The sequence below is a fragment of the Ranitomeya variabilis genome, chromosome 1 (assembly GCF_051348905.1).
Source record: "Ranitomeya variabilis isolate aRanVar5 chromosome 1, aRanVar5.hap1, whole genome shotgun sequence".
Taxonomy (NCBI): Eukaryota; Metazoa; Chordata; class Amphibia; order Anura; family Dendrobatidae; genus Ranitomeya; species Ranitomeya variabilis.
This window is the reverse complement of record NC_135232.1, coordinates 332,472,380-332,494,937: the sequence shown is the minus strand read 5'-3', so window position 1 is coordinate 332,494,937 and position 22,558 is coordinate 332,472,380. Positions and strand designations below refer to the sequence as shown.

Below are 22,558 nucleotides of genomic sequence, written 5' to 3'. Positions count from 1 at the left end.
ATATTGATTGCAGCTGAATGTCTAATGGATGATGGGCATTGTTAATTAGTTATCTGATTACATGCACAGTACGTAAAGGCTATATATACTGTTTTAGATGGATGTTATCTATATACAATGTGATAAGGGATCTGAGATTAAATGGAAAAGCTCACTTGTATAAGTCGCAGTCAATCAGACTTGTACTTTATAGTCTGGCAGTGTGCCCAGTATGATGGTCGACATACTGGGCAGTGCAGGTTATAAGGAGAGTCAGGAGGACTGTCAATTATGCACAATTGCACATTCATTCTTTTGGTGGTCTTAAGGTTTGATCAGGTTGAGTGAAAGTTGTTTTCTTGCTTAACATTTATTAACTATTAGGTATGGTTAAGTTACTGATTTGTAATGAACTTCATTCTGATCATGTTGATTTGAGCTGGGGATGATGATACTTTCAGATCTATAATGTACAAATGACACTTTTTACCAATATATTGAATGTGATCCTTAGGGTTCCCATGTCACTTCCTTATATGCCCATACCTGCCCACTCCCTAACTAATTTCTGTGTCCACCTCTTTCCTCCCCTCGGCTTTTTTTGTTCCTACTTTTTCTAGATTTGACCTCTCCTAGATTGTCCAGAGCCATCTAAGCCATTTTTTAAGACTACAGAGACTGTGAATCCATCTCATCTATCTTTTCCATAACCTCTTTCCCCTCTTGATCTATGTCTTTCTTCAAACTTTTCTTATCTCCCACCTTAATTATACACCTCTGCTACATTAAGGCCTCCATATACATTGGATTAAAGTCGTCTAAACCCACTGATATCAGCAGGGTTGAATTATAGAGTAATTTGTATGGGGGCTTCCTGACTTTCCTCCTTACACATAGGTTCATAGTTTTTAAGGTTGATGGTAGACATAAGTCCATCAAATTCAACTATAACCCAATATGTTGATCAAGAGAACAGCAAAAAAAAAAACATTAGGCAGATGCTAATTGCCCCATTTTAGGGGGAAAATTCCTTCCCTACTCAATATGTGGCAATCAGATTAGAAACTCTTGATGTTGTCTGGGCAGAGAAGGATCGGGATGTTGAATTTCAACTGATCCTTTTGTTCTCCCTGAGCATAAGCCGCTGCCATAGGAGAGGAAGCAGCTTTCTCTTCGAGAACTCAAGAAGGTACCTGTGTATGAGGGAATGTAAAAAGATAACTGTTGATAGTTTAGTTTTAAAGAAGCAAGATCTCTTTTATCAAGATAAAATGACATTATTTTCTTTAAAATCCACATAGGTGGAACATTTTATATATAAAGCCTATGCGTTTCAAACTACCATAATGTTCTCGGGGATTAGTACCATGTTTGACTGCGGTTTCTGTTTATATAATGTTCAATGTATGAGGATTTTAAGCTGTTGAAAATAAAAAGGGTAACAAAGTATTATCCTGATATTTAGCCAGACATATTGCTTGTTTAAAACTGAATTACGAGCTGTCCGTTCCCAAGATGAAAAAAACATTTACTACGGTGAGCTGGGCAAAATTTACTTCTGGTACTTTGTGAGAAAAATGTGATCATTTTAAGAATATTGTGTCTGTGCTCGTTTTACCTAACTTCCCTATTGCCAAGCCGGGTCACTGTACCACTCTGCAACTTTTGTTTGATATTTTTATAAAGGGTATTCTTACTACACACATTTATATCATATGCACAGTAGTATGTGACACATAAGTCTGGTAGATGAGGTTATAACGCATAAAGGCCCTTAATTATTATACAATAGTTGTGTTTTGTACTTCAATATATCATAACTAACATCAAAATATATTACCAGAAGTAAATTAATACAGCAGTAAAAAGTACTAAATGTAAAAAGTAATATTTTATTAATATACAGATATAAAAATGTCTAAAAAGTACAAAAAGAAGAAAGGTGCTAGATACATTAAAAATAGGGACTTAATACCATGGAAAATCACGTGACAAAAAGTAATTTATATAGCATATCCAAATATGATATGACACTAATTAGTCACTGAGTGATCAATATCAGAGGGGGTCCAACCTGGGAAATCCCCCAAAAGCAAGAGGGGTATGTAGACAAATGTCTTGGAACATCAATATGTAGTTAAGTGAAATATTGGATATAACCAATATATAAACAAAAAAAACTCCAAACAAGAGTGACAAAATAAATCAAAAATAGTGCAAAGTGGATACACCAGTATTTTTAATGACTGCAAAAAATGTGCATGTACAACTAAAATAATGAGGTGACCACTAAGGCTGCTAAGAGCTCAATATGTCAGTTGCTTCTGTATTACCCATGGTGCTGCTGTGACAGTAAGTGTGTGTCAATAATAAACATGTTGGAGCTTATAACAATGTGCACGTCGATGTCCTTGGTGTCCCTCTGCCCCGACGCACGTTTCGCTCTGCTTCAAGTAGATGAGAGTATCGCTGACATGTCCAGATATTGTGCACCATGTGCAATCCAAGGCAGCCAACAGATAAGTCATAAATGTCTCTAGCTAAAGAAACTTTAATAAATCCCATGTAATTTTCTGTTGAAGCAGATATGGCAGAGTAGATTTTCATATCTGACCCGAAAATGTGATTCATTGCATCTCTCATGCAATTAGATAGCTGTCAACCAAACAATTTTGCTGCTGACAGCTTTCACACATCGGTTTTTGCCGTCAGTCACAATCCTTTGGCTCGACATATCCGTCGCAGATTGTGAAAAACTGATGCGACGGATTCGTTTTTTCGACGGATCCGACTAGCGGCTTTGGCTAATTGGATCCTAAATAAATCGGAGCATGCTCAGTTAAAAAACAGAATCCGTCGCCGGATTCCGTCATTTGACGGATCCGGCGCCCATAGGCTTCCATTCGAGCAAACGACGGACGGCGACGGATCCGACGCTGTCCGATTTTTCGACTTACACATAAAACATTACTTTGTCCGTCATCTCCGGCCACCGGACAAACAATTTTAGACAATTTTTACATATCTCCTAGCATAGATTACTGGAGTGAGACTGAAGTCCAAAACCTCCAGTATGCGAATTGCCTCTTCAGAGAGGAAGAGGACTTGAACTGTAGTGCCACTGATTGGAAATAGCAATCCTAAAAGTCAGAATTGACCCTTTAATGAGCCTTGCCACTTAACTTAGCATAAAAGCCAAACTAGAATCTTAATTCGCAGAAACATGTTGTGGGGTGTTGTCCCTCCACAGTGCAAAGCAGGAGATCTGACTTGTCTAATTATTGAGATTCTGGTTTGGCTTTTATCTTAAGTCATGTGGAAAGAATTGTTCAAAGGTCGATATTGACTTTTAGGATTGTTACTTCCAATATAAGGCTCTAGAGTTCAAGTCCTCTTCCTATCTGAAGAGGCAATTTGCATATTTAATTTCATAGTGGAAGAATGCATGGCCCATAAGTATCCTTACACTGGCATGTCAGGCATATCAATCTCCACAAGGAGAAATGTTAGCTCTTAACCTCCATTTTAACATTTTGGCCAAATGAAGCAAATATAGTTTAGATGAAAACAACAATGACCATTTATAAAAATATTTGCTATGTATATGTGCAAAATCAACAACATTAGAGAGATTGTCCACTGGTTTATCATTGATGACCTATCCTTAGGACAAGTCATCAATGTCTGATCGGTGGGGGTGCGACACTCCACACCCCCGCCTATCATATGTTCTTTGTGGTGGCGGGGTCCAGAGGTATTCAGTTATGGTGCAGCTCTGTCTACTAATAGTTGCCGAATACTACACCTCTTCCGTCTATTGATTTTAATAGGGGCGGATGTGCAGTATCTGGTGGCGGCCACTATCAGTAGATAGTAACTGAGTGCTGCCAGCATCGGGAACAGCTGTTTGGTGGGGATTCTTGGTGTCCCACCCCCACCGATCAGGCATTGATGACCTATCCTAAGCATAGTTAATCAATGTTAAAAGTTAAACCTCTTTAACCCCTTCCCGACCTGTGACACAGCGTATGCTGTTGTGAATTTGGATTCTGGGCTCCCCCGGTGGCTACTGGTGGAATTGAACTTGTGACATCATCTTCCCTGTTCACCTGTTCTGATTAGATCTGGGTGTCGCTATATAACCTGGCTTCTCTGTTAGATGCTTGCCGGTCAACAATGTTATCAGAAGCCTCTCTGTGCTTGTTCCTGCTCCCAGACATCTACTAGATAAGTTGGACATTCGTCCATGTTTTGTTTTTGTATTTTGGTTCCAGTTCACAGCTGCAGTTTCGTTACTGTGTCTGGAAAGCTCTTGTTGATCAGGAATTGCCACTCTGGTATTATGAGTTAATGCCAGAGTCCTAAAGTAATTTCTGGATGTGTTTTGTTAGGGTTTTCTACTGACCATGAAAGTATGCTTTCTGTCTTCTGCTATCTAGAAAGCGGACCTCAAATTTGCTAAAACTATTTTCCTGCTGCGTTTGTTGTTTCATCTCATATCACCGCCAATATATGTGGGGGGCTTCTGTCTCCTTTTTGGGCATTTCTCTAGAGGTGAGTCAGGTCTTATATTTCCCTCTGCTAGCATTATTTAGTTCTCCGGCCGGCGCTGGGCATATAGGGATAAAAAGTAGGACATGCTACCTGGCTACTTCTAGATGATGCGGTAGGTTTAGTTCATGGTCAGTACAGTTACATCTTCCAAGAGCTTGTTCCTATTGAGGCTTATGCTAGTTCTCTGGCCATGGAGATCATGACAGTTTGACCGGCCCACTAAAGGGTTAAAATCCTTGGCTGAGAAAGGAGAGAAATAAGAAGTCTGCTGAGAGTTTTTTTTTTTTTTTTTTTTTTCTCTGTGCTCTTAATTGGATCACTTGCCAGTCTGTCTATGCTGCAGTCTTTTTTTTTTTTTCTCTCTCCTTCTAATCTTTGAATGGCTCTATGTTCACCTGTCTATAATGGATCTACAGAGTGTAACTGCAGGTTTGAATAATCTCGCCACGAAAGTACAAAGTTTGCAAGATTTTGTTGTTCATGCTCCGGTATCAGAGCCGAGAATTCCTTTGCCGGAATTCTTCTCAGGGAATAGATCTAGCTTTCAGAATTTTAGAAATAATTGTAAGTTATTTTTGTCCCTGAAATCTCGTTCTGCTGGAGACCCTGCACAGCAGGTTGGGATTGTGATTTCCTTGCTCCGCGGCGACCCTCAAGATTGGGCTTTTGCATTGGCACCAGGGGATCCTGCGTTGCGCAATGTGGATGCGTTTTTTCTGGCCTTGGGCTTGCTTTATGAGGAACCTCATTTGGAACTTCAGGCAGAAAAAACTTTGATGTCCCTATCGCAGGGGCAAGATGAAGCTGAAATTTACTGCCAAAGATTCCGTAAATGGTCTGTGCTTACTCAGTGGAATGAGTGTGCCTTGGCGGCTACTTTCAGAGAGGGTCTTTCTGATGCCATTAAGGATGTTATGGTGGGGTTCCCTGTGCCTGCAAGTCTGAATGAGTCCATGACAATGGCCATTCAGATCGATAGGCGTCTGCGGGAGCGCAAACCAGTGCACCATCTGGCGGTGTCCACTGAGAAGACGCCAGAAAACATGCAGTGTGATAGAATTCTGTCCAGAAGCGAGCGGCAGAATTTTAGACGGAAAAATGGGTTGTGTTTCTATTGTGGGGATTCTACTCATGTTATATCAGCATGCTCTAAGCGTACTAAAAAGCTTGATAAATCCGTTCCCATTGGCACTTTACAGTCTAAATTTATTTTGTCTGTGACCCTGATTTGCTCTTTGTCATCTATTACTACGGACGCCTATATCGACTCTGGCGCCGCTTTGAGTCTTATGGATTGGTCCTTTGCCAATCGTTGTGGGTATGATTTAGAGCCTTTGGAGACTCTTATTCCTCTGAAGGGGATTGACTCCACCCCATTGGCTAATAATAAACCACAATACTGGACACAAGTGACTATGTGTATTAATCCGGATCACCAGGAGACTATTCGTTTTCTGGTGCTGTATAATCTACATGATGATTTGGTGCTAGGATTGCCATGGCTGCAGTCTCACAACCCAGTCCTTGACTGGAGAGCTATGTCTGTGTTGAGCTGGGGATGTAAGGGGACTCATGGGGACGTACCTTTGGTGTCCATTTCATCATCTATTCCCTCTGAAATCCCTGAGTTCCTGTCTGATTATCGTGACGTCTTTGAAGAACCCAAGCTGGGTTCGCTACCTCCGCACCGTGAGTGCGATTGTGCTATAGATTTAATTCCGGGTAGTAAATACCCAAAGGGTCGTTTATTTAATCTGTCTGTGCCTGAACATACTGCTATGCGAGAATATATAAAGGAGTCCTTGGAAAAGGGACATATTCGTCCATCGTCATCTCCCTTAGGAGCCGGTTTTTTCTTTGTGTCAAAAAAAGACGGCTCTTTGAGACCATGTATTGATTATCGGCTTTTGAATAAAATCACGGTTAAATATCAATACCCATTGCCGTTGCTGACTGATTTGTTTGCTCGCATAAAGGGGGCCAAGTGGTTCTCTAAGATTGATCTCCGTGGGGCGTATAATTTGGTGCGGATCAGGCAGGGGGATGAGTGGAAAACCGCATTTAATACGCCCGAGGGCCACTTTGAGTATTTGGTGATGCCTTTTGGTCTTTCTAATGCCCCTTCAGTCTTCCAGTCCTTTATGCATGATATTTTCCGCGATTTTTTGGATAAATTTATGATAGTGTATCTGGATGATATTCTGATTTTTTCGGATGATTGGGACTCTCATGTCCGGCAAGTTAAGAGGGTTTTTCAGGTTTTGCGGTCTAATTCTCTGTGTGTCAAGGGTTCTAAGTGCGTTTTTGGGGTTCAGAGAATTTCCTTTTTGGGATATATTTTTTCTCCCTCTACCATTGAGATGGATCCTGTCAAGGTTCAAGCTATTTGTGATTGGACGCAGCCCTCTTCTCTTAAAAGTCTTCAGAAATTTTTGGGCTTTGCCAACTTTTATCGTCGATTTATTTCTGGTTTTTCGGATGTCGTTAAGCCATTGACCGATTTGACTAGACAGGGTGCTGATGTTGCTAATTGGTCCCCTGATGCTGTGGAGGCCTTTCAGGAGCTTAAGCGCCGTTTTTCTTCTGCCCCTGTGTTGCGTCAGCCTGATGTGACTCTTCCTTTTCAGGTTGAGGTCGACGCTTCTGAGATCGGGGCTGGGGCAGTGTTGTCGCAGAAAAGTTCTGACTGCGCCGTGATGAGGCCTTGTGCCTTCTTTTCCCGTAAATTTTCGCCCGCTGAGCGGAATTATGATGTTGGGAATCGGGAGCTTTTGGCCATGAAGTGGGCGTTTGAGGAGTGGCGCCATTGGCTCGAGGGGGCCAGACATCAGGTGGTGGTATTGACTGACCACAAAAATTTGATCTATCTTGAGACCGCCAGGCGCCTGAATCCTAGACAGGCGCGCTGGTTATTATTTTTCTCTCGGTTTAATTTTGTGGTATCGTACCTACCGGGTTCTAAGAATGTTAAGGCGGATGCCCTTTCTAGGAGTTTTGAGCCTGATTCACCCGGCAACTCTGACCCCACAGGTATTCTTAGGGAGGGAGTTATCTTGTCAGCCGTTTCTCCAGACCTGCGGCGGGCCTTGCAGGAGTTTCAGGCGGATAGACCGGATCGTTGTCCGCCTGATAGGTTGTTTGTTCCTGATGATTGGACCAGTAGAGTCATCTCTGAGGTACATTCTTCTGCATTGGCAGGTCATCCTGGAATTTTTGGTACCAGGGATTTGGTGGCAAGAGCCTTCTGGTGGCCTTCCCTGTCACGAGATGTGCGAGGCTTTGTGCAGTCTTGTGACGTTTGTGCTCGGGCCAAGCCTTGTTGTTCTCGGGCTAGTGGATTATTGTTGCCCTTGCCTATTCCTAAGAGGCCTTGGACACACATCTCGATGGATTTTATTTCAGATCTGCCTGTTTCTCAGAAGATGTCTGTCATCTGGGTGGTGTGTGACCGTTTTTCTAAGATGGTCCATTTGGTTCCCCTGCCCAAATTGCCTTCTTCTTCCGAGTTGGTGCCCCTGTTTTTTCAAAATGTTGTTCGTTTGCATGGTATTCCTGAGAATATCGTTTCTGACAGAGGAACCCAATTTGTGTCTAGATTTTGGCGGGCATTCTGTGCTAGGATGGGCATAGATTTGTCTTTTTCGTCTGCTTTTCACCCTCAGACTAATGGCCAGACCGAGCGGACTAATCAGACCCTGGAGACATATCTGAGGTGTTTTGTGTCTGCTGACCAGGATGATTGGGTTGCTTTTTTGCCATTGGCGGAGTTCGCCCTCAATAATCGGGCCAGCTCTGCCACTTTGGTGTCCCCGTTTTTCTGTAATTCGGGGTTCCACCCTCGATTTTCCTCCGGTCAGATGGAATCCTCGGATTGTCCTGGAGTGGATGCGGTGGTGGAGAGATTGCATCATATCTGGGGGCAGGTGATGGACAATTTAAAGTTGTCCCAGGAGAAGACTCAGCTTTTTGCCAACCGTCACCGTCGTGTTGGTCCTCGGCTTTGTGTTGGAGATTTGGTGTGGTTGTCTTCTCGTTTTGTCCCTATGAGGGTCTCATCTCCTAAGTTTAAGCCTCGGTTCATCGGTCCGTATAAAATATTGGAGATTCTTAACCCTGTTTCCTTCCGTTTGGACCTCCCTGCATCCTTTTCTATTCATAACGTTTTTCATCGGTCGTTATTGCGCAGGTATGAGGCACCGGTTGTGCCTTCCGTTGAGCCTCCTGCTCCGGTGTTGGTTGAGGGTGAGTTGGAGTACGTTGTGGAAAAGATCCTAGACTCCCGTGTTTCCAGACGGAGACTCCAGTATCTGGTCAAGTGGAAGGGATACGGCCAGGAGGATAATTCTTGGGTCACTGCATCTGATGTTCATGCCTCTGATCTGGTTCGTGCCTTTCATAGGGCCCATCCTGATCGCCCTGGTGGTTCTGGTGAGGGTTCGGTGCCCCCTCCTTGAGGGGGGGGTACTGTTGTGAATTTGGATTCTGGGCTCCCCCGGTGGCTACTGGTGGAATTGAACTTGTGACATCATCTTCCCTGTTCACCTGTTCTGATTAGATCTGGGTGTCGCTATATAACCTGGCTTCTCTGTTAGATGCTTGCCGGTCAACAATGTTATCAGAAGCCTCTCTGTGCTTGTTCCTGCTCCCAGACATCTACTAGATAAGTTGGACATTCGTCCATGTTTTGTTTTTGTATTTTGGTTCCAGTTCACAGCTGCAGTTTCGTTACTGTGTCTGGAAAGCTCTTGTTGATCAGGAATTGCCACTCTGGTATTATGAGTTAATGCCAGAGTCCTAAAGTAATTTCTGGATGTGTTTTGTTAGGGTTTTCTACTGACCATGAAAGTATGCTTTCTGTCTTCTGCTATCTAGAAAGCGGACCTCAAATTTGCTAAAACTATTTTCCTGCTGCGTTTGTTGTTTCATCTCATATCACCGCCAATATATGTGGGGGGCTTCTGTCTCCTTTTTGGGCATTTCTCTAGAGGTGAGTCAGGTCTTATATTTCCCTCTGCTAGCATTATTTAGTTCTCCGGCCGGCGCTGGGCATATAGGGATAAAAAGTAGGACATGCTACCTGGCTACTTCTAGATGATGCGGTAGGTTTAGTTCATGGTCAGTACAGTTACATCTTCCAAGAGCTTGTTCCTATTGAGGCTTATGCTAGTTCTCTGGCCATGGAGATCATGACAGTATGCGTCATGAAAGTCGGTGCCAATCCGACCTGTGACGCATATGCTGTGTCACAGAATGATCGCGTCCCTGCAGATCGGCTGAAAGGGTTAACTCCCATTTTACCCGATCTGCAGGGACAGGGGGAGTGGTACTTCAGCCCAGGGGGGGTGGCTTCACCCCCCCCGTGGCTACGATCGCTCTGATTGGCTGTTGAAAGTGAAACTGCCAATCAGAGCGATTTGTAATATTTCACCTATGAAAATGGTGAAATATTACAATCCAGCCATGGCCGATGCTGCAATAGCATCTGCCATGGCTGGAGACCCCGATCTGCCCCCACCCCACCGATCGCCTCCCCAGTCGTCCTTTTTGCCCCGATCTCCGTTCTGCTCCCCTCCTCCCTCCTGTCGGCTTCCCCGGTCCTCCTGTCCGCTCCCCAGGTCCTCCGATCCCCCCCCCCCCCGTGTTCTGGTCCCACCCCCCCATACTTACCTAGCTCCGATGTCCCTCCCGGTGTCCGGCCATCTTCTTCATGGACGCCGCCATCTTGGAAAATGGCGGGCGCATGCGCAGTGCGCCCGCCGAATCTGCCAGCCGGCAGATTCGTTCCTGCACATTTTGGTCGCTGTGATAAGTTCTATCACAGCGATCAAAATAAAAAAAATAGTAAATAAATCCCCCCCTTTATCACCCCCATAGGTAGGGACAATAATAAAATACAGAAAATATAATTATTTTTGTTTTTCCATTAGGGTTAGGGTTAGGGGTACGGTTTGGGGTAGGGTTAGGGGTAGGGTTAGGGGTAGGGTTGCACTTAGGGTTGCACTTAGGGTTGCACTTAGGGCTAGGGTTGCACTTAGGGTTGCACTTAGGGTTGCACTTAGGGCTAGGGTTGCACTTAGGGTTGCACTTAGGGTTGCACTTAGGGTTGCACTTAGGGCTAGGGTTGCACTTAGGGTTGCACTTAGGGCTAGGGTTGCACTTAGGGTTGCACTTAGGGTTGCACTTAGGGCTAGGGTTAGAATTAGGGTTAGAATTAGGGTTAGGGTTGGAATTAGGGTTAGAATTAGGCTATGTGCACACGGTGCGGATTTGGCTGCGGATCCGCAGCGGATTGGTCGCTGCGGATTCGTATCAGTTTTCCATCACGTTTACAGTACCACGTAAACCTATGGAAAACCAAATCCGCTGTGCCCATGGTGCGGAAAATACAGCGCGGAAACGCTGCGTTGTATTTTCTGCAGCATGTCAATTCTTTGTGCAATTCCGCAGCGTTTTACACCTGCTCCATAATAGGAATCCGCAAGTGAAATCCACACAAAAAACACTGGAAATCCGCGGTAAATCCGCAGGTAAAGCGCAGTGCGTTTTACCTGCAGATTTTTCAAAAACTGCGGAAAAATCCACACAAATCCGCAACGTGAGCACATAGCCTTAGGGTTAGGGTTGGAATTAGGGGTAAGACTAGGGTTAGGGGTGTGTTGGGGTTAGGGTTGTGGTTAGGGTTGGGATTAGAGTTAGGGGTGTGTTGGGGTTAGTGTTGGATTTAGAATTGAGGGGTTTCCACTTTTTAGGCACATCAGGGGGTCTCCAAACGCGACATGGCGCCACCATTGATTCCAGCCAATCTTGCGTTGAAAAAGTAAAATGGTGCTCTCTCCCTTCCGAGCCCCGACGTGTGCCCAAACAGTGGTTTACCCTCACATATGGGGTACCAGGGTACTCAGGAGAAACTGATCAACAACTTTTGGGGTACAATTTCTCCTGTAACCCTTGGGAAAATAAAAAATTGCGGGCTAAAAAATGATTTTTGAGGAAAGAAAAATGATTTTTTATTTTCACGGCTCTGCGTTATAAACTTCTGTGAAGCACTTGGGGGTTCAAAGTGCTCACCACACATCTAGATAAGTTCCCTTGGGGGTTCAGTTTCCAAAATGGGGTCACTTATGGGGAAGCTCCAATGTTTAGGCACACAGGGGCTCTCCAAACGCGACATGGTGTCCGCTAATGATTGGAGCTAATTTTCCATTCAAAAAGCCAAATGGCGTGCCTTCCCTTCCAAGCCCTGCCGTGCACCCAAACAGTGGTTTACCCCCACATATGGGGTATCATCGTACTCAGGACAAACTGGACAACAACATTTGGGGTCCAATTTCTCCTGTTACCCTTGGGAAAATAAAAAATTCTGGGCTAAAAATCATTTTCACAACAACACATCTACATAAGTTCCTTGGGGGGTCTAGTTTCCAATATGGGGTCACTTGTCGGGGGTTTCTACTGTTTAGGTACATTAGGGGCTCTGCAAATGCAATGTGACGCCTGCAGACCAATATATCTAAGTCTGCATTCCAAATGATGCTCCTTCCCTTCCGAGCTCTGCCATGCGCTCAAATGGTGGTTCCCCCCACATATCGGGTATCAGCGTACTCAGGACAAATTGGACAACAACATTTAGGGTCCAATTTCTCCTGTTACCCTTGGAAAAATACAAAACTGGGGGCTAAAAAATAATTTTTGTGGAAAAAAAAATTATTTTTTATTTTCACGGCTCTGCGTTATAAACATCTGTGAAGAACTTGTTGGTTTAAAGTGCTCACTATGCATCTAGATAAGTTCCTTGGGGGGTCTAGTTTCCAAAATGGGGTCACTTGTGGGGAAGCTCCAATGTTTAGGCACACAGGGGCTCTCCAAACGCGACATGGTGTCCGCTAACGATGGAGATAAATTTTCATTCAAAAAGTCAAATGGCGCTCCTTCCCTTCCGAGACTTACCATGTGCCCAAACAGTGGTTTACCCCCACATGTGAGGTATCAGTGTACTCAGGAGAAATTGCCCAACAAATTTTAGGATCCATTTTATCCTGTCGCCCATGTGAAAATTAAAAAATTGAGGCTAAAATAATTTTTTTGTGAAAAAAAAGTACATTTTCATTTTTACGGTCAATTTGTGAAGCACCTGGGGGTTTAAAGTGCTCACTATGCATCTAGAGAAGTTCCTTGGGGCATCTAGTTTCCAAAATGGGGTCACTTGTGGGGGAGCTCCAATGTTTAGGCACACGGGGGCTCTCCAAACGCGACATGGTGTCCGCTAAAGATTGGAGCCAATTTTTCATTCAAAAAGTCAAATGGCGCTCCTTCCCTTCCGAGTTCTGCCGTGCGCCCAAACAGTGGTTTACCCCCACATATGGGGTATTAGCGTACTCAGAACAAATTGGACAACAACTTTCGTGGTCCAGTTTCTCCTTTTACCCTTGGGAAAATAAAAAAATTGTTGCTAAAAATCATTTTTGTGACTAAAAAGTTAAATGTTCATTTTTTCCTTCCATGTTGCTTCTGCTGCTGTGAAACACCTGAAGGGTTAATAAACTTCTTGAATGTGGTTTTGAGCACCTTGAGGGGTGCAGTTTTTAGAATGGTGTCACTTTTGGGTATTTTCAGCCATATAGAACCCTCAAATTGACTTCAAATGTGAGGTGGTCCCTAAAAAAAATGGTTTTGTAAATTTTGTTGTAAAAATGAGAAATCACTGGTCAAATTTTAACCCTTATAACTTCCTAGCAAAAAAAAATGTTGTTTCCAAAATTGTGCTGATGTAAAGTAGACATGTGGGAAATGTTATTTATTAACTATTTTGTGTCACATAACTCTCTGGTTTAACAAAATAAAAATTCAAAATGTGAAAATTGCAAAATTTTCAAAATTTTCGCCAAATTTCCATTTTTTTCACAAATAAACGCAGAAATTATTGACCTAAATTTACCACTAACATGAAGCCCAATATGTCACGAAAAAACAATCTCAGAATCTCTAGGATCCGTTGAAGCGTTCCTGAGTTATTACTTCATAAAGGGACACTGGTCAGAATTGCAAAAAACGGCAAGGTCATTAAGGCCAAAATAGGCTGGGTCATGAAGGGGTTAAGGATTGCCAATCAATTCTTGTAAATGGCTACTTATATAATCCTAAAGTTAGCATTTTCTTTAATTGCTGCCAGAGCAGTATTCCTGACGACCAGATGTTTAATCCCCCAAATATCAGGTGATTCTCTACAATCCCTGTAGATGTTAGATGGTCAACATTATCCCACATGAGAAAAGTAAATGATTAGATCAATGCTAGGACAATCATCATTGTCCTTTCCATCTCCTTACCTATAGACCTTTGTTTCCCCAACTCTAGCTCAGGGATGAGCAATATTCTGTGTCACATAAGATGAGCGATTAGAACTGTCAGACAGTATCACTCAAATCTGAACAGTAAATCCGAGATAAGACGCAGCTCAGAGATGGAATTATCCGCACGTTATGGGACAAGTGAGGTCTTGAGATATATATCCTACAGTGATCAGTGGATAACCTCAGGGTCTTGGAAGAATATAAAGGCTATAAACAGACATTGGTATACTGCAATTGTTCATGAATTGGGATGAATGTATCCTATTATTGTGTGTAGAGCACACTTATTCTACAAACTTAAATGGAACGTTAAAACAGATTGACTAATGAATTCCTGCAGTCTTTATGAATTTTCTCAATATATACAGCTAAGACATTCAGATGATATTCTCCAGCTATATTAATGGTCATGGTACGTTGCAGTTATGATACTACAATTCATCTGAACTTGTTTCTTTTTTAAGTGGTTGTCTCAATTGGACAAGAGAGGAGTTCCCCAAATAGGAACCCCACTCTGTGAGACACTCCAATGAGCTCCAGAAAAGAGTATCTCCTGCTATTGTGGACTTGGCATGACCATGTATTATACTGTATGGTTGACTATTTGTTTCAGTAGATAGCATGTAACCCAACAGTTCCAGAGTAGTGGCTGCTGCAGGGAACATATAAGCCCACCTGAAGTCTCCCCACAACTGATTGCTGGTGGTTTAAAGGTGTTGTCTGACCTTAGGCTACAACTCTGCAGTCACTCCATATCACTGGAGACTTGTGAATCTTCACAGCGCACGGGCACATGACCGCAAGTATGCAATTGGTATACATGGGGCCATGTGCTGACTAGACTCGGGTGGCTTGCATTGAGTGAGGCAGGACATTTGTAGTCAGAATGTGGCCTGAAGTATGCAAATTGCATGCTTGTGGTCACATAATCGCCCACTGTAGAATCATCACCGTACAGATTCACAAGTCTGCAGTCAGATAGACTGACTCTTCAAGGTCATCCGGTGATCCGATAGATGCTACTGGGCCTGGGCCGGCAGCGCCATCTTGGAGGAGGCAATTTCTTTTCTCTAGCAAGATGGCGCCGCCGGCACCTGCACAGTAGCAGCTATTGGCGATCCGATAGATGACACTGCGCAGGCGCCATCTTGGAGGAGTAAATTTTTTTTCTTTAGCAAGATGCCACTGCCTGCGCAGTAGCAGCGATCATATTGTAGAAGATGGATTTCATCAACCAAGGTATCATTTTAATCAGTATAACCGCACCGACCTGTCAGTGTCTGTAGGTTACTGTGCACAATCCTGCTGACAGGTTCCCTTTAAGCAAATGATTCAGAGCCCCTTAGATTAAAAAAAAAGGTTCACTAACAACCACGTTATGATATAAAGAGAAGAGATTTTATATATTATATACATATATATATACACATATGGAGAGGAGTCATTATAACATAACCAGAAATAAAATATTCAGCAATTTGTTCTAGATCTTCACAGCCCGTCTAGCCTTTCCTCCACTCACATACAAATACACACACATACATGTCAATGAGCCTTGCGTGTCCATGACCCTGTCACTGGTTCATTGATCCTATTGCGAACTGCACCACTCCAACCTCAAAGACAACAGGTACAAATAGACTGCAAGCAAACCAAACTTCTTTCTGCAGTTGTCTGTCAGAATGGTGGGCATGGATATAAAGGATTACATTTCACAATGTAGGCTTTTCACTGGTCAATAACTTGCTGAACTTGCTGGGTTTTATGTGCTTGTGAAAATAATTGTCTATTTTTGGTTGCAGGAAAAAATTACTGAAGTCATCCAATGATAATGTAACTATAAAAAATAATATTGGTGTTATGATCTTTAAAGGGAATCGGTCACCTCAGAAAATGCTATATACCTGAAGATAGAGGTTAATCTGCAGATAAATACCATGACAATGCTGCTGGGCTGCCTTCTAAAATTATTGATACTAAGAGAAAACGAAGTTATTTCCTTCTGGGAGCCACCAGCTTTCAGTCGTAAGGCCATGCACAGCATCCCTCTCCATATCGTGAGCAGCTGTTGTAAGCAAATGTGGCACCCCAGAGTCCGGTTGCCATGGTGACATTGCCTCCCTCTAAGGGGTGATGTCATGCCTGGAGGCAAGGGGGGGTCCCCATGCCAGGTAATACAGTGTACATGTCAATACCTGCTCCAGGCCAGAAAGGGGAGCTTCCTTATAAATTCTGGCCAGCAGGTGGGGTTAGTGAGTCAGAAAGAAGTCAGCTGAGAGAGTAACCAGGGGAGTTGTCATGGAAACAGGAGCCAGCTGGAGCTGGTGACAGGACAATGAGAGAGGAGAGTTGGCAGTTGGTCTGTGGAGAGGGAAGGGACAGGAGCAGAGACAAGAGCTCAGGGGAATAAAAATTGCGTACAGCTGACCCCAGAGCGGAGCGCTGATAAAAAGGGACGCCAGAGTCATTGGCTGGGCGAGTGCTGTACGCCATGACAGCCGAATCTGGAGGGCAGGGGACTGCAAGTTCCCTGGCCACACCGAACACCTGAAGGCACTGTAGCAGACCAAGGGCCCGGGGCTGACAGTGAAAAGGACAGTGCCCATGAAATAGGCTTACGCTGTCTGCCTTACAGGTTAGAAATCATCACGCAGGAGAGGGCCGCAGCTTAGCTACAAGCAGCAGGGACCCTAAAACAGAGCGCAGAAGGAGGGTCCCCAAACCCACCTGGCAGGGTGGATCCCCTGAAAGCCTCCAGGCATTGCCGAACACCACGGGTGGCTTCACGACCAAACACCACATAATTATCCTCCATTTTATGACACGGCCAGGGCCACGGAAGCGGATCACGGCTCCGTGACCTCCCCCATAGCACTGTCCGGTCCGATTCCAGGTACCCCATGGCCCTGGGGGGCGCATCACATGCTTTGTATCACACCAGGATATCAGAGCGGTATCACTGCATCTCACAGATTGAGAAACCTGCTCTAAAGCTAAGTACACATTAGCATTTCTGTGCACAGCATATCATCTGCATGTGCAAACGCATGCCCAAACCCATGGAAACGCATGCTTATGCTGTGGTTTTACTCCGCATCATCTTGCGCATGATGCACAAAAAAAACGCTGCATGTGCATGCGTTTGCGTTGTTTATGCGCATGGTGGAGGTGGTGAAATAATTTCTTGGACATACGCAGTCTGAAGTACGCATGCGCATTGAACCTATGCGTACGCATGTCCTTGCATACCCATGCGTTCCCATATACAGCAATGCATTGTTTTGATGCACTCATCCACATGTGCATGCCTGCGCATAATTGGTGCCTCCAAAAATGCAACATGTTGCATTCGCCGGACACCGCAAAAAGAACACAAGCGTACGCATCCACATGCGAACTGATGCAAACACATGTCCCTGCGTACACAATGTTAAATATATGTACGCAAGACGCATGCGGATCGGTACGCAGGTATACACATACGCATCCCCTAAGTGTTGCTACCTGCTTATGATTGGTCAGCAACATACAGGGAGAAGTACATGCCCCAGTGAAAACTCTGTTAACACCCACTTTTAGTTTAGAAAAGTTAACTCATTAGTTGCCAAATACTTTGATTGCTAATATGTCAGGACTCTGAACATTTTTTATTACCTTTTTGTGCATTGCTGCCCTTTTCCAAGATGGCGTCTTTGGTCTCATGTGCGCTGTGTCTACCTGCTATAAAACTCCACCCCAGCCTTCAGTCTGTGCTAGAGTATTCTGCCTTGCATCCAGCTCCTGACCTCTGGTGACTCCCTGGCTATATACCTGCTCCTGTGAACCTGTGGGGTTATCCTGCTACTCTGCTCTGAGTTCCTGCTGCATACACCAGTTCCAGTAATCCTCCTTCATCTGATGCTCTGCAAGAACCTGAGACTGTTACCCAGATCTCCCTGGTTGAGCTAAGATATTATTTGAACTGCCTTATAAGCATATCTATCTGTGTTTTGGACTAAGCAAGGACTTATTCGTGTCAAGTATCCTCAAGAATAATTGTGCTTCATAGACTTTCTGCGTGATTGCATTTTCCTCTGAAGTTTCCTATAGACTGCTGAGCTGCATTTGATATTTGCACCAAGTGATAATATAGACTTTACCACTTATAAAACTGTGTCCTGTAGTTGTCTTGTCTGAGGGGCGCCACACAGTAAGAATGGATCTACCTCTGGCAATACATTTTTGTCTCCCAAATCATAACATTATGGACATGAAATTACTTGTGTTAAAAGGTAGCTTCAAATCTAAGAGAGACAGAAGAGTATGGGAATATAAACTGATGATGACCTTTGACAGTCTCACTGCAGGAATGAATGTGTCGCATGGATTTATGTGTTTTTACATCAACTAAGGAACTTGCCCCTCAGACTATGAGCGGTCATCACAACAGAACCCCAATCAGAGGACAATAAAACAATCCTTATCTAAGAATTGGCCCAATATTTATGGACATAACTGTTTATCACTCATGGTAATTCTGCTTCATGTCACCTGTCTTATCCCTGGTTTTTTCTTTTTTTTTTTTTTTTTTTCTCGTGTGCTATGTTGTGCATAAATATGTGATTCTTCAGAATTTCTTTTAGTCTTTGCCTGATGAAGAGACCTGTGTAGTCTCGAAAGCTTGCAATTTGTTACCATCTTTTCAGTTAGCCATTAAAAGGTATCAACCACTGAGGACTCTCCATTCTAAATATTTTTCATGAATTAGTAGGGCAAGCTTGGTTACACCTCCTCTGACCCAAACTCCGGCCACTCTTCTAAACTATGGCAGAACATGTGTAAAAATGTCAAAACTTTTTTGTACAAATCTGAATTGTGCATATTTCAAGGTGTTTTACACCAAAGTTCTGGCGTTGATGAACTGGGCCCACAGTTTTTTCTCAAGTTTATATATTACTACACACTGCCAACGTTGAACTCAACAGTCCAAAATCATAAAAGTATACTTTTAGCTGCACTATACACATGGAAAGCTGTAACTCAACCACATAGAGACGAAGTGCAACAGACAATGTGTCAAGCACACAGAGGCAGACCAAACCTTACATGTTGGGTTATATAATTCAGCTGCACTGAAGCAGTGTTTTTGCTGCTTTTTTTTTCTGCAGCAAAACCTGATCTTGGCAGGAAAGAAGCTGCGTCAAAAACGCAGGTTTAGTTGTGTTTTTGGTGCGTTTTTTGGTGCATATTTGGTGCATTTTTTGGTGCATTTTTTTTGTCTTTGTTCATGCTAATGTTCTTGGATTTTCAGCAGCAAAAACGCAGCAAATAATGATACCTACAGTTTTGCTGCGTTTTTTTCACCACCCATTCAAGTCAATGGGTGAAAAAACCCAGCAAAAACACTGAAAGAAGTGACACGCTCTATGTCCAAAAAACGCAGCAAAGCACAAAATACTGATCAAACAAAAAACCAATGTGTGTGCATGAGATTTCTAAAATCTCATAGGCTTTGCTGGTAAAGGAAAAAGCATCTGAAAATTAGCATAAAAAACACAGTAAAAACGCCCTGTGTGAACTTACCCTTATACTCAGCACATGTAACTTTATCCATAGACAACAGATGATGTACGATTGCTCCACCAGTTAAAAAAATATTTTATGTATTTTATCTCACATCTTGGTGGCGTAAGGCCAAGTTCACAGAATGTATTTGCAATGTAATGTTTTGCTGTGATTTTCCATTATTGACATGGCCTCTAAACCAGGATTCTCTGAATTGATTTGGTTATCTGTAATTAATCTCAAGATAACCTTCATTATCAATTTATGAAATATCTGGAACAAAATGTCGGAACTAGTATGAAATATGGTATTAGTTGATGTAAGGTGAACCGTAATTTGGCCACTCAACACCAGAACCAATACTAAGCTCGAAGGGAAAACTTGGGTAACATCCAGCCGTGCAAACTGTATTCTCCTGATGTTATCTCAGGTGACAATCTCCAAGGCCCCATACACATAAGAATCCTTTTGCATTTGAGCAATCAGACAAAAAAAAAGACTCATTTTCTGCAGACCGTTCAAGGGATAGCTAATGAGGTTAAATTGGCCATATGCTATGAGATATCTCTCTACCCATGAACAAGTAAACATTTTAAAGGGGATATCCGGGACTTAGAAAAAAATTGTACCTACCTGCCTGTTGTGCCAGGCACTGTTCTCCGCTGGCATAGAGCGGTCACAGACACCCACTGATGTCACGTCAATAAACAGGCTGTTTCTTTTCCTGTTGACAGGGCGGGACTACTAGTGTCATGCTGATTAACAACCGGCTCCCCGCTGCCTAATTCAGGGAACCAGCTGTCAATCAGCGTGACGCCAGTTGTTCCAACCTATCAACAGGAAGAGAAACTACTGCTCTGATGACAGGTAACAGCTGAATCTCCTGCAGGAACGATCAATGACCGGTGCCGGGAACAACAGGCAGGTAGTTGCCTCTGTTAGCAACTACATGCTTGTTAGTGTTTAGGCATGTAACAGGCATGATATCGCCTTTAACAAATTGACCTGCCAATTTGAACATACCTGTGTGGCATTTGTGACACATTTGGTCCTCAAAGGCACTGATATACCCACATTTTGTTACTTGTTTGAAACATTTGATTTTGGATAATGTTTGCACATATGGAACATCTACCGAAAAATTGCTGCTGCTTCCACCAAATGTTTCGTCTTATTTTTTTTTTTACAGATGGCGCTCTCAGATCTTCCCAGCACCCCATTGGCTCTTGAATACCTCAATGACTTTGATCTAATGAAGTTTGAGGTAAAGAGAGAGCCTCCTGAACCACGAACAAACCGTCTGGCCCCACCTCCATCTCTGGGCTCTACTCCATGCAGCAGTGTACCACCATCACCAACATTCAGTGACCCCCCTGAATCAGCAGGACCACCTCGTCCTAGTCTAGAAGAACTTTATTGGATGGCAGCACTACAGCAGCAGATGGGTGGGGAAGGATTACAACTAACTCCAGAGGATGCTGTAGAGGTGTTGATGGGTGGTGGAGCGCCATCTTTACAAGGGATGGAGGGGGGATACAGGACTGGGGGGCAGCACCCTCACAACACTCACCCTTCCAGTTACTTGCTGAGTCCAGAAGATATGAATGCACAACAACACCAGGTGAGCAGGCCTTTTTTGTATAATTGTGATACTTTTTGACATGCAATCCTTTTTTTGGCATATTTTATGACTTTGCCAAGTAGTCCCTGTTAGAACAAGTAAATATGCAAAGTGTAATATTACCTAATTTCCAGAGACTTCAGCGTTATGCCAGACTGTCACACCTGAGTGATTATGAAGCATGTGAGGACATATGTGTGACACCTTGCATGGTAACTGTGTGACAGGATTTGTCAGTACAGTTATAGTTATAAAGCTGGACAGGTCACTGATCACTTAATCAGCTAATATCAGAAGATTGACAGGAGCTAAAGATAAGGACATTCAGTAAACAGGAGGAAACAAAGGGGACAATTTATCAGTTCTATTTGCGGTGGCTTTGCTCTTTTTATTTTTGCACCAAAACTGACGCCTAATTTGATAATTTCCTGCACAAACACTTTATCTTGCAGGAAAACTGCTGCTTCACCTGCAAAGCTGTGCACCCATTATTAACAGCCGCACAGTCTGTGCAAGATTAATTGATTTTACAGAATACAGTGGAAAGACCGCAGTGTGCCCGCTGCATGTGAACGCACACCAATACATTCCCAAATATATAGTTCAAATAAATACATATTATTATTTTTTTTTTAACATAGCATTATGTTTAACTTCCCTGCTTTTTCTATATTCCAAACATGTATGTCATTTTTTAATCAGTTCAGATAAAGTGCATTTCTGTACGCAATAAAAGATTCGGATCTTTTTGGTATACGTTCCATGTAACAAAAATAAATAATAAACTATTTTTTTAAATTCATAATATTAAATAAAATTGATTTTACAAATATATATTTTTATTTTAACATTTTTATTGTCAATTAAGGATTTATTCCAAAGCAATACAAGCAGTAAAATTACAAAGTCATTGAGGCACAGAAAAACAAATGAACATGATAGTTCAGAATTACTTGTAATAGTAGATATTGAATAGTTACCACCTATACATGCCACCAAATTTGTATACAGTTTTAGCTTTAGTTTTTAAATGGAATTTTATGTGTTGCCCAGAGGCGTAGCTAGAGTTTTGGTTCAGGCAGACAAAGCTTCTAAGTGGGCCCCTAACTAGATAACCCTGATTACAACTATGGTGACACACCCTAAGGCCAGTCTCACACGTCCAGATAATTCTGGTACCGGAACAATCGGTACCGGAGTTATCCGTGTCCGTGTGCTCACGTAGGCCATCTGTGTGGAATCCGTGTGATGTCCGTGAGTACATTTTTAAGGTCTGTGTGCTGTCCGTGTGCTGTCCGTGTGTCTGTGTCCGTGTATTGCAACAATCAATTTTTACAATTTTAACCCTATGACAGGAAAAACGCACACGGAAAGCACACGGACAGCACACGGATGTCACACGGACAGCATCCGTGTGCGGTACGTGTTTACACGGACCCATTGACTTTAATGGGTCCGTGTGATCCGTGCGCTCTCACGAACACTGACATGTCTCCGTGTTTTGCAAACG

General features: G+C 43.1%; 1 protein-coding gene across 3 annotated transcripts in view; it reads left to right on the top strand.

Moving 5' to 3' along the window:
- The window catches only part of NRL (neural retina leucine zipper), a 60,707-nt gene that overhangs the window by 26,380 nt on the left and 11,769 nt on the right, over positions 1-22,558 (top strand). For 2 of the 3 annotated variants that reach the window (XM_077298833.1, XM_077298842.1), the window contains exon 2: positions 20,617-21,048. In XM_077298833.1, the coding sequence (XP_077154948.1) occupies positions 20,617-21,048 (432 nt within the window). Of the gene's footprint in view, positions 1-16,232; positions 16,519-20,616; positions 21,049-22,558 lie in introns of those variants that run through there. The other variant, XM_077298850.1, reaches the window with a different exon arrangement.